We start from the raw sequence: 13,041 nt of genomic DNA on the forward strand, positions 1-13,041 counted from the left end.
ATCACAAATGTAATTTCTTCAGGACATCTGAATGGGGAGTGTATCCATCACACACACAAATTATATATACATATACAATTCCACATATATGTCCATCCTTCTCTTAAATCCTTATCTCGCTGCCTCAATGTGGCAGGAAGGTGTGAAGAGGTGCTCAAGAACATGTATAGTGGCACTTGTGCTGGTAGGTTCAACCATACTATGAACGCTTGAACAATATACCCAGCTAAAGTGGAAAAGGTACTTGCTAACATGCAAATGGTATGGTAAGTGCTCAACTGAAAAGCAATGGCACTCATTCTCCAGAGGCCGGATTGTCCCTGGGTTTGACAGTAGGCTTCATCGTTAACAAGAGATGGACAAACAACACAGTGGAGGATGAAAGCTCATCATAAAGAGCAGCCAGTATCGTCATCCAGTTGACAGAGATACAGGCATCAAATTATTTAAGTGTATACTCCATCATCGAGTCACATGGACAATACAGTAGAAGACATCTACCATGAAATAGTCACGTCAAGATTATTGGAGATTTTAATGCAAAGACTGGTTGCCAGTAGAAAAACGAAGCGTGCGTTGGCAAGTATGGCAACAACTCCACTCTGGTTTTGGAAATTACGGAAAAGCATTTGATTAGGTCAACACCTCAGCAGCTGTAGAGCAATTAAGAAGATATTGAGTATTGAAAAAGCGTATGATATTATAAGGAATATTAACGAGAAAGCCACATTAACCATTAAATTACATCAAATATAGAATCAAAACCTGGCGCGTGTGTATATATAAATGAATAAATAGTATATATAGTCCAATAAAGGATATAAGTGATGATGTGAGTTAAGTCCTTATTCTTTCAAATTTGAGTGGTTAACAGATGAGAGATAGGCTCAAACTTCACAGTTCACAGAGCAAACAGTCCTCTTCACAATGTAATGCTACCCTGTAGATATGAGACAGAAAGCAGGGAAAAAAACATTGCGCGGTATTGTTTTACATCCAAATGCACCCTTAATCTTGAAACTCAACAAATTGCCTACTTACTAGAAGTAGGTAGGTCGCATACAGGGGAGAGAAACTGTGTTTTGAGTCTTCCGAGTCCAAGGAGCTTTAGGCATAGCACGAACACCACGTGGTGTCCCCAACTTCAATGGATGTAAGAAGGATCTCCCTCTCAGGAAAAGATGTCTCCTGAGCCTGTCTTCGGATTCCTGTATCTTATTCTCCAGCAAGGGATGAAAGAAGAACAGAGGATTGCGCAATAATAAAAACTTTAATGACGCCTCCAAACCTAAAACAGTAAAATACTCACAATGGCACGTGAGTTTAAAATCAAATTAGAAGTGCCCGACCCAGCACACCCAGCAGCAGTGTTCAGTCACTGAATGTCCTTTCCGGTATCGCGTGTACCTCGCGTTGTTCCGGCGCGGCTAGGATGACGTCACCGTCTCCGTTCTTGACTGGCAGCTGGATGAGTGTCTAGGGCAGTACCTCCTTAGGTATGCGACCTACCTACTTCTAGTAAGTAGGCAATTTGTTGAGTTTCAAGATTAAGGGTGCATTTGGCTGTAAAACAATACTGCGCAATGTTTTTTTCCCTGCTTTCTGTCTCATATCTACAGGGTAGCATTACATTGTGAAGAGGACTGTTTGCTCTGTGAACTGTGAAGTTTGAGCCTATCTCTCATCTGTTAACCACTCAAGTTTGAAAGAATAAGGACTTAACTCACATCATCACTTATATCCTTTATTGGACTATATACTGTTTATTCATTTATATATACACACGCGCCAGGTTTTGATTCTATATTTGTATTTTGGGTTTATTTTGAGAAATTCCCTAGTAGATTACCAGGCTGCTCACATTTGTGCACTGCACTGTTTGATTTTAGGTCTAGCGCTTGTTTTAGTATTTTTGTATTGCTATTAAATTACATCAAGATAAAAGCAAGACACAAGCAAAATAAAGATCAGCAAGTCCATTTGGGAGACGACTTCATGTCACCCTAGCAACACTGGAAGAATTTTTCAAGACATTAAATTGGAAAATAGGGGAATCAAAATAAATGTGAATACGTTAGTCACCTACAATTTGCAGATGACACTGTTATTAAGTCCACAAGACCTTCAGCAACAAATAGGAGAACTCGCCAAAGTAAGTAATTGGGCCGGCATAAAAAACTCAGCAAGACCAAAGTGATGTTCACAAAACGTGTCAACTGTCAAAGATCAAAATAAATGGAATAGAACTATAAGTCGTTGAAGGCTATGTCTACCTTGGCCGACAAGTAACAATAGGTGGGAACCTTTTGAACTAAATCAATAGGAGTATGAAGATGTGACAGAGGACATTTAGAAGAAATAAGAATTTTTCAATGGAACCTTACACTGTGTGTGAAGAGGAATGTTTTCAACTTGTGCTCACGTATACATGTGAAACTTGGACTCTAAATACGATAAGTGTGTGTGTGTGTGTGTGTGTGTGTGTGTGTGTGTGTGTGTGTGTGTGTGTGTGTGTGTGTGTTATTTCTGATGCTGTTAAAATTCCAGGCTTCCAGTGCAATGACTATGTGTTTTCTGTCATCAAAACATTATTATTTAATGATAAATCGGGGCTGTTGCTCCCGATCATGAAGCCTGCGGTCCTCTGCTTGCCCAGCACACATCATTAAAACCATATACCCAGTAGTAGGGAGGGGGCTTTGCTGTGACACCCCTTCCCTCTAATACGGCAGTAACTATCTCGCTCTCCCTGCTCTGATGTGCTAACAGCACAGCTGCCTGCCTTGATTTGTCATAATGCAGAGAAAAGGGGAAAAAATAAGCTTTTTTTCCTGCAGCATTGCAGGTACGGAGGCACCGAGAGGACAAAAGAAGCAAAAAGCGGCAGGCTTCCCAAGCAATCCGAAGGGAGGCTGAGCAATAGACCCTCCCCGCAGAGGCAGAACGTTGTCATCTGAGGGCAAGGAGAGAGGTGTTAACAAAGCAGAGGCGTGCTCTCATCCAGCACTGCTGCAGACAGCATCCGAGACCTGCATCCTTGGAAAGTCTGCTTCTTGCTCAGAGTTTTTTTAGAGGCAAAAAAGACTAAAGATAGAATAGGAGAGGAGGGAAAGGATGTGGAGAAGGGGACCATGCAAGCCATGCTGTGCCACCCTCTTTTTATAATAACTCCAGTAACAGATCTGTAGTTGAGTGTTAGTCCTTTCTAAAAGTTTAAAGTTACAAAATTACTATTATCCACTATGGTTTCTGAACTATTCTAGTGCCCTCAAGAGGCCTGTAACTCCTAGTAGAGAAATGCTGCTACATTTAATCCTTTGCTTTCAGAGTAGCATTGCAGAGAAGTTGGGTACTGCTATTCCAGTCTGTAACCATACAGAAAAAAACCTTATGTTGCCTCAATTATAGCAACACTCCTGCTTTCCTTTCCAGAGGGAGGGAGGAGGAGAAGGGAGGGGGGAGTTTGACAAAAAAAAAAACAACATTTTTTTTTTAGCTTTGAAAAAAAAACGGAAGCCACGCTCACACCACGTTATAAGCGGATTGCGCTATAACGAGGTTGAGCTGTACCCATCTCCTCTCTGGAGCGCTAACACACTTGTTAGTTCCGAACTAGGAGTTGGAGAGGTACGCTCATTACCAGCAGCCAGCCCTGTACCTGCACTCTGCTTCTGACGTTCTCAGGAAGTACTCCTTCAGTGGAGGCTGAAGTCTACGTCCTCAGGGTGTGAGTTCAGGCCAAAAACTATTGGCCTCTAGGAAGCTGCTTGAACTGCCTTAAGGCCGCAGTTCAATAATTAGCCCCCAGGTCAGGACAAAGGGTACAACCTTAGGAAGGTGCTGGACCCTAAATACCTTTTTTTCTGCACTTTGCCTCTGGCTACATCACAATATACCATCTTGGCCCAAATATAGTGCTATGTTTTTTTTCTAAAAATGTCCTTCTGAAAACTGTACTTGTATTATATGCACAGCACAACACCTTTTTTTCCCCCATGTAGAACAGCTTCAAAACTTTAGGGTCGTATTATGTGCAAAGCCGTACTATATTTGGGCCAATACGGTACATACACACACGGACGACTGAGTATTACATTTAGCAACCACAATATTTAAACTGGGACTTCAGAAGTTGGGCCCGGGAAGAGCGAGTGGCCTCTGTAAGCACGGGGCCGGGTGCATTCGCACTGATAGCATTGCCATCAAGCCGGCCTTGCGTTGCGTAATCACGGACGCGCACACACACACTTTCTTTCATTGTTTTGTGCTAATCCCTAGAACCGTGTAAGATATCCTTTATTTCTAAAACTCTATCAGTAGTTTGAATGCTTCAAATAAAAAAAACATATCAAAAACCCACACTAATACTCACAGTGTGGCTGCCGCTCCTGACTGAAGACTTGTATATCCATGGGAGAGTAAAGTGCATTGACTATTTCTCTCCTTTTTTCACCAGTCCGTTTGTTGCAGGCATGAATCGAACGCGTCTGCCAGTCCGTCCAGTACAAAGTATCTCCTGCCAGCGTCAGAGCAAATGGATGCGTCAGGCTTCCTTCAACAACCTTCTGCCTGCAAGTGGCATAAATAAAATCACCAACAAAAAAAACAGAAAACATTAACATTCATACAGAGATGCATTTCCACTTAGGTGCAATACACCTTTTGTAAACACTTTGGCATCCTTAAACAAATCCAGCAGTGATAAAAATATAGTTTTAGTTTATTACTCTCTAAATGAATCACAAATTACAGATCTTACTACTGCCTGTCAGGTTATGGTAAAATCGGCAATATTGACCCGGATGTGGCCCCTTATACAGGTCACTGCCATTAGTGCCCCTTAGAGGGACTGACTCCTTAAGCGTCTCACTGTCCTCCTCCACCCCCCAAAACTCCCCCCCCACCCCCCCGCCCAACTTTATTTTTTTTGTTTCCCCCAATTGGAGAGGAAGTGGAGTAGAAATATTTTATATTGGACTATTATACACTACACTTAGAAAAGCAAGTTAAAAATATTACAAAATGGGTGCACCCGCCTGTTTGATGGCCAAGATGTGTTTGTTGATTTTTAATTAATTATAGAGGGTATGTTATTGTGACATTTATTCTGTAGTTGTACAGGCCATATATCATTTTACTGATGTGTATTTTTAACATTGAAGTGGTAACACTGTGAATATTTATTAACACCTGTTTAATATTATGTTCACTTGTAATAAAAGACATTTATTATTTTTAAAAACTGTCTCACTGCCACCAGTACGCTTTGGTGTAGGAGGAATTACTTTTAAAAGAAAACTCCGTAGAATAGTATGCTTATTTCATATTGTGCAACAATAACGTTTTATGTTTAAAGGTCAACATCTCCATAGCATACAAATGCTTTGCAGGGGCTTTACAATCTTTATTATCTTTGTGATGACTGTCAAACAGTCTTATATTAGCTATTTCTTGGCTTGCAAAGGAATTATGAAGCCATCAAACAGATAAAGGGAAGTACAGCTGACCCCAATATAACGCGGCCCTTGGTGTCCACAGAATGAGACCGCGTTATAAAATGTTGCCGAGTGCAAGGACTTGCCTGCATCTACATCTTTCTCCTCTCTGCAGCTGTCAGCTCTCTCCTCTCCCTGACACAAACCTATGAAGCAGGGAGAGGAGAGAGCTGACAGCTGCAGAGAGGAGAGAAATGTAGATGCCGGTAAGTCCTCACACAGCGAAATTGAGCCGTTTTGAAATCGGGACCCACGCTCAGACCGCGTTACAAGCGAATCCGCATTGTATCGGATCGCGCTGTAACGCGGTTGAGCTGTAGTTTGCACCCAGTGTTTGACGAGACGCAATTCATATACATTTTCACAACACACAAATAAGACCGTTAATATAAGAGTGATTGAATCTAAAAAAAAATCAACACTGATAAATTGTTAAAAAGAAAACCGACCTGAACTATCCCTTTAGACAAAAACGAATAATGCATTGGAAACAACGCCTTATCACAATATCACTTCCCTATCCAAATATTGGAGGGGATTATTACTTCATAACACCCACAAAAAAGAAGTGTGCCTGTGATGTGAAAATAGCCTGTATGTTTTCAAAAACACTTTAAACATGGGTTTTCAATACAATGAAGTCTTCTGGTCTCCATTTACTTGTCTACGGTGGTGAAGGGCTTTGTGGCTCCATTTACTAAAAGCTGAGCAATGTTTTACAAAATGGCTGTGAAAAATGCTGTGACATTCCACACGTTAGCAAACTAAACATAACTCCTGAGGATCGGTGGGAAAAATAAACACGATTTGGCTTTATACAGGGATAGTTTGTTCTTCATCCACTTAGAAACTTCAAACCTTCAAACCTTGAATGTTTAACCCACCATGAAAGTTGCATGTTCCAAGCATCTGGCAAACATGTATTTTGTCCCCAGACCCAAAATGTGGGATTTGTTTTTTTTATGTAATTATGCGAATAATTTGGCACTAGGAACCAACACTACTGAATTAAAAGGGCAGTCCAACCTGATGGGTCAAAACATACAGGGCTTGAAAAATGTAACTTACCCGCACTGGTTCCCTGCGGGAAGCCAATGGTCAACCCCGGAAGAACCAGCACAGGAAAGTAAGCGGCTGCTTTAGAACATCTTCGGAAGCAGAGCGGTCAATCACTGTGCTGCTTCTCAATGTTGCGCCCCACAACAATGCCTTGTAAATCTATGCAGGGCATTCTGGGGTGTGACATCGGCATGCAGAGCTGTGATTGACAGATTTTCTGAATCTCTTCAGCAGCCGTAGTCTTTCGAAACCATACGTCACCCCCAATTTTCCACTCTTCCCCGGGGTTCTTTTTGAAACACTGAAAATATGTACTTATTGAAGTTGGTTTCCTGATTCAATTGCCCTTAAAGCAATTGTTTTACTTATTTGTGTCTGGTGAAATATAAAAAGGTGTTTCTTTTCTCCGTGAAGCATATCGGCTGCTTGTGTTGGATAAGGGATGGCTTCTCAATTACTGCAAAAAGAGCAAATTTGTCTGTAGTTTGAGGACTAGCCAATAGTTGGGAGAGGACGTTGCGGCTTTCTATCGGGCACCCTGGTGGCCGAATAAATAGATAAGAAAAATAAGGTGCGCAAAAGTGGAAACAAACCACATGAATATTAAACAATGGATGCTGTCACAATGTGTAGGATGTACACAACACCTATATATATATATATATATATATATATATATATATATATTTTTTTTTTTTTTTTAATTCTACTGAGAAATTTAGGATAGTTCAATATATCGAGAGCTGTGGTGTCACTGAATGTCATTGAACCGCAGCTTGTTTTCGGATAAGGGAAAAATAAATATTTATTGAGCATTGTGGAATGACGCTTTATGTAAAGCAGCAAAAAGCCCAACATAATATAGAACATACACTGCTTTTGTTCATTCAAAACTAGTACCTAATTTGCCGTTTTAAAGTAGAACAGTAACCTTTATAATGTTGTCAAAATACAAACCTATTTAAAACGTTCTCAATGCAGTCTAAAAAAATTAATATGGAGGTATTTCGGTAAGCAGGGGCTCAGCGTAGATTGAAATGACTGGTGTTCGTCTCCGGAAACCCCCTGTTTCAATCAAATGGAAAGAAATAAACAAAAAAAAAGCCCGCTTGGATTGCCACTTTAAAATGGGCAAGAAGCAGAAAGTGACACAGTGAGTGCTCATTTGCATGTCATTACCCAGAATCCCTGGCTAAGAGAATGTGGAAAGACAGGGTTACAGACCTGTCTGAGACATGCAAATGTGCTTACAAGTGGTATTTTTATTTGCTGTAAAACATACAAAGTGTAATAGTAATGAAAAAGATATACCTAAATGAACCATCCAAATTAGCTCTGTGAATAAAACTCAGTTTGGCATCTGCCCAGTAAAGTTTTTGTTCATCTAAATCGATTGTCAACCCATTGGGCCAATAAATATTGGAATCAACGATTATTTTGCGGGTGCTGCCGTCCATCCCGGCACGTTCGATTCTGGGAGTTTCACCCCAATCCGTCCAGTACATGTACCTATAAATAAAAATAATCAGAATATTACGCACATTGTTGTGGTCTGCTAGAAGGTTAAACATATATACAATGTAGAGTATAAAAGTTGTTTTATTAAAACTACCTCAGACAGCAGCAGCCTTTAATTAAATTGTACAGGTTAAACCAAAAGAAAGAAAGAAAAGCATACTGCCTATCATCACCAAACCATTAAGAACAAGACAAGTAAAGGGGGTGTACATCCGCCCTCCCAAAAAGTTACACAAAAGGGCTCACATAGATCTATTTTTTACCCATTTTTTTATTCAACGAGCAATCAATGTCTGGTACTTACCACCACCAGAGGTTGTTCCAAGGGCATTAATACTTTTAAACAGACTAGATCTATTCATGGTGAGAAAGTCCCTAAATGGATATTAGCAGCATGGACATACCAGGAGGAAGGGAGTGCATGTGAAAGGCCTGAGTGGACCTGAAACAACGTGATAATCTCTCAATAAACAGAATTTTCTAACACTGCACATGTAACTGGAGCTCTACTTTTCTAAGGGATTTACATTTTCCCCCTAATCTCTAGCACAATTCATTTATTTTCCCCTTCTGTTGACACTTTGTACCCCAACTGTTCTGTTAAGCTCACCCAGCAGCTTCCAGTACTTGGTCTGACCCAGCATTGACTGTTCTTATGGAGTTGGACCGTACTTCCCCACGGTTTCCAAGATATTTCATTTCCTAAATCCCAGAAGGAATGCTCGCCTGCGAGAGCAGTATATCAGGATAAAACCGCTAATGTCTCAGAATATCCCCTTACCCATACTCTGGTTTATGTACGCATGTAACATTTTATTTATACATAGCGCCACAGATTACACCGCACTTTACCAAATGTGCAATGCCAAGGGGAGAAGCGCAACGGGAAGATGACAACATAAGGCAAAGGGAAGGCCCTGCCCCGAAGTGCTTCCAATCCAAATAAAACATTTCTATGGTTTTAGCGAATCAGGCAGAAGTATCACAACCGTGCCAAGTAAAACAGTGACTCAATGGCAAAAGATGGAAGAGGCATCTCCTAAATGATAACAAATGTTTGTTATACGGTATGTACCCTCTTCCTTCCTATAGATTGCAAGCTCTGCAGGGCAGGCGCTCTCTCTCCAACTGGGTGAGTTTATGTTTGATGCATCTGTTGTACAGCAAGGCCCCGCTTCTCGGCGATCCGCCGATACGGCGGTACCGAGAAGGGGGCCACCATGTCGACGCCAGACCGAGGTCGCGCATGCGCAGAACGGGCCGGTGCGAGGTCACGCATGCGCAGAATGGGGGGGCGGGGGGGTTTGCCGAGGTTGTGCATGCGTAAAGGGCGAATGGCCGGACTGCGCATGCGCACACACCGAAAATCACCGGTTCTGCTTTCCGGCGCTTTGCGGCGGGCCCTTAGAACGGAACCTGCCGCATGCCCGGGGCCCTGCTGTATTAGAATACCATGTGTCATTTGTTTTTTTACGTTTAGTCTAGTCTTTCTATTTAGTAAAGCGCTGTATATTGTTGGTGCTAAATAAATAAAAGATATATGTATGGAAGACATTTTAAAAAAGGAGCAGTTCCCTCTACTGTGGTAATTTCAGCTCTGGGGACACCCTGCTTCCCAATATTCTTGCTAGGGAAGGTGCCACCGTTTTTCTTCCCATCTAGGGGGAAACAAAATGGAGGTTTAAATCTCCCGTCTCATGGGTCCAATAGGAAGCCGCAACGAGAGGGGCATAAAGGGACATCTCCCCTTGCCTGATTTTTTTGTTTTAATAAATGCAGCCGTTCCTTAATGGCAAAGCAATTACCTAACCTGCTGCCGTCCCATCTGTCAAGATCCTTCTTCCCAGGGTACACAATATGGGCGCCTATTTAACAAGAGGAAATGCTGTGGCTTCCTAAATACTGTAGTTGCTATAATTAATACATCATCAAAATGATTTAAAAGGGCATTAAGAGTGGGGGGGAGGGGAAATCATTAAGTATTATCTAATCCCACACAACTGATTTATTTAAAAAACACGCACATGATTTTGAATGAAATGCGTTTTGAAACAACCAAGAAGTTTCTGCGGCACCTCTTTATTTACATAGCGCCATCCAAGTACACAGCGCTTTGATCGCAGGAACGCACATGACATAATAGGTATAGCCTAAGCGCTTCTTCCATAAAAGTAACATTAGGAAAAGCCGTCCCTGCCCCGCAGAGCTCACAATCTAATGTTTCAAGTACATTTTACAAAATCCAATTCTAAGTACACTTTAGAGAAATACATGGTCTTATTTGAGGTTGAACTGACAAAAATCCAGCCTGTATGTTTAAATGTTTGCATTTAATGGTGCCATAGTACCAAAGCTGTCGTGTATGTACGATCTATACCTAATCTTTCTTGTGACACAATGGTTGTATATACAGACCTTTTCCTGCCTCTTTATGTTTAAAGCCGCAATAAAGGTTTCATGTCCTTTAAAAAGGGCAGATTTGAATAAAATGAGGACTAATCTACAAGGAATAAATTAGGATGAAGTTTTTTAAGTACTTTAATAACACAAAAAAATACAAAAGAAAATATATGACCATTTCAGTGCGAGATAGGCAGGCAAATTATTAGACATAAGGAAAAAGCACATTCTTTGACTCTGTATTTACTAGGGAAGAATACATTGCAATAGTAGTGCTGCAGGAGGAAGCCACAACCAGGGTTGCCACCTTTCCGGGTTTGACCCGGAGACTCTGGGTTTCGGGGTACTTACCTCCGGGAAACGGGTTTAGCCCGTCAATCTCCGGGTGACGGCCTGTGGTGGTAGCGGTGGGGTGCGGGGTGCTGCCTCCGGCATTTTTGTGCAATTCCCCCTCCAAATGCAGTGAGCATGGCTGCGCGGCGTCAACGGGACGCTACGTGACGTCACGTTGCCGATGCCGCGCAGCGTCCCGTTGCCATGGCAACGCGGCATTTGAAGCCGTGCAGCCATGCTCACTGCAGTTGGAGGGGGAGTTGCAGCAGGATGCCAGGAGGCGCCACTGCACCACGTTGCCAAGTAAGGGAATTTTTATTTTTTTCCTCCGGGTTGGCCTTCAGTTGAAGGTGGCAACCCTGGCCACAACCTTTATATTAACGAACAATTGGTTAACAGAGGAAGAAGTTGATAGTCGGCTTGACAGAATTAAAGTAAATAAGGCAACTGGCCCCGATGTCATACATCCAAGAGTTCTCAAGGAGTTAAGTTCAGCAATAGCCAAACCATTACATTTAATATTCAGGACTCCATTTCCACAGGCTCAGTACCACAAGATTGATGTAAAGCAAACATGCTGCCTATATTTAAAAAAGGAGCTAGATCACAACCGGGGAATTACAGACCTGTAAGCCTGGCATCAATAGTGGGGAAGCTACTTGAAGGTTTAATACAGGATAATATTCAGGAATACCTAATGGAAAATAAAAATTATTAGTAATAGTCAGCATGGATTTATGAAGGATTGGTCGTGCAAAACTAACCTTATTAGTTTCTCAGAGGAGATAAGTAGGAATTTAGACCAGGGAAATGCAGTTGATGTGGTATACTTAGATTTTGCAAAGGCTTTTGATACGGTTCCACACATGAGGTTAATGTACAAAATAAAACTAATTGTATTCAGTAAAAATATTTTGAAAACTAGTTGAAGGCTAGATAACAGAGAATTGTTGTAAATTGAACTTTTTCAGGATGGGCTAAAGTTGTGAGTGGAGTACCTCAAGGATCGGTACTGGGACCCCTGCTTTTTAACTTGTTTATTAATGATTTTGTGGTTGGCCTAGAGAGCAAAGTCTCCATCTTTGCTGATGACACTAAATTATGTAAGGTAGTAGAATCAGAGCAGGGTGTAATTTCTCTCCAGAAGGGCTTGAGTAGACTGGAAACTTTGGCAGGTAAATGGCAGATGAGGTTTAATACAGATAAATATAAGGTTATGCATTTGGGAAACAAGAACAAACAGGCAATTTGCAAATTAAATTGGGATAAATTAGGAGAATCCTTGATGTAGAAGGATTTAGGAGTGCTTGTAGACAGCAGGCTTAGCAATAGTGCCCAAAGTCATGCAGTAGCAGCAAAGGCAAACACTATCTTATCTTGTATTAAACAGCAATGGATGGAAGGGAAGTAAACAATGATTTACAGCATTAGTAAGACCACACCTTGAAAATAGAGTACAATTTTTGGCACCACTCTTTAGAAAAGACATATTATGGAACTAGAGAGAGTGCAGAGAAGAGCCACCAAATTAATAAAGGGGATGGATAATCTGATATATGAGGAGAGGCAAGCTAAATTAGATTTGTTTACTTTAGAAAAGAGGCGTCTAAGAGGGGATATGTACAAATATATTCAGGGACAGTACAAGGAGCTTTCAAAAGAACTATTCACCCCAAGGACAGTACAAAGGACTCGGGGGCATGCCTTAGGCCTCGGCCATGTTTACCGCTTGCTGGCGGAAGCGTGCTGACGCGCGCTCCCGCTCACCACTGAGCCCCTACAGTCGCAATTAGAGCAGCTTTAGTAGGGGCTCACCTGCGCTTCCGCGCGCTTGCGGAGGCGCAGGTCTTAGGGGAATTTAAAATTCCCCCGCTTGCCGGCGCGACAGGCCGGTCACGTGAGCAGTTCGCCCAATGAGGGCGAACCAGCTCCGTGACGTCACTGGCCCGCCCCCTGACGGCCCGCTGACAGCGCGTGCGGTAAGCAACCGCAAGGCCAGGCACCTCAGCGCACCTCAGCACGCCAGCAGGGTGCATGGCCGAGGCCTTAAGGTTGGAGGAAAGGAGATTTCACCAGCAACAAAGGAAAGGGTTCTTTACAGTAAGGGCAGTTAAAATGTGGAATTCATTACCCATTAAGACTGTGATGGCAGATACAATAGATGATAAAAAAAAAAGGTTGGACATCTTTTTAGAAAGGAAAGGGATATAACAAAAAAGAAAACATGGGAAGGATG

The 13,041-nt window shown here is 42.0% G+C and overlaps 1 protein-coding gene across 2 annotated transcripts in view; it reads right to left on the bottom strand.

Annotated features, from left to right (window-relative positions):
* Window positions 1–13,041, bottom strand: part of LRP5 (LDL receptor related protein 5) — a 262,237-nt gene that overhangs the window by 183,229 nt on the left and 65,967 nt on the right. For both annotated transcript variants that reach the window (XM_075566739.1, XM_075566741.1), the window contains exons 3-4: window positions 7,866–8,063; window positions 4,373–4,569 (exon numbers count right to left, since the gene is read on the bottom strand). In XM_075566739.1, coding sequence (XP_075422854.1) covers window positions 4,373–4,569; window positions 7,866–8,063 — 395 coding nt within the window. The remainder of the gene's footprint in view (window positions 1–4,372; window positions 4,570–7,865; window positions 8,064–13,041) is intronic.

The sequence above is a fragment of the Ascaphus truei genome, chromosome 12 (genome assembly GCF_040206685.1).
Source record: "Ascaphus truei isolate aAscTru1 chromosome 12, aAscTru1.hap1, whole genome shotgun sequence".
Taxonomy (NCBI): Eukaryota; Metazoa; Chordata; class Amphibia; order Anura; family Ascaphidae; genus Ascaphus; species Ascaphus truei.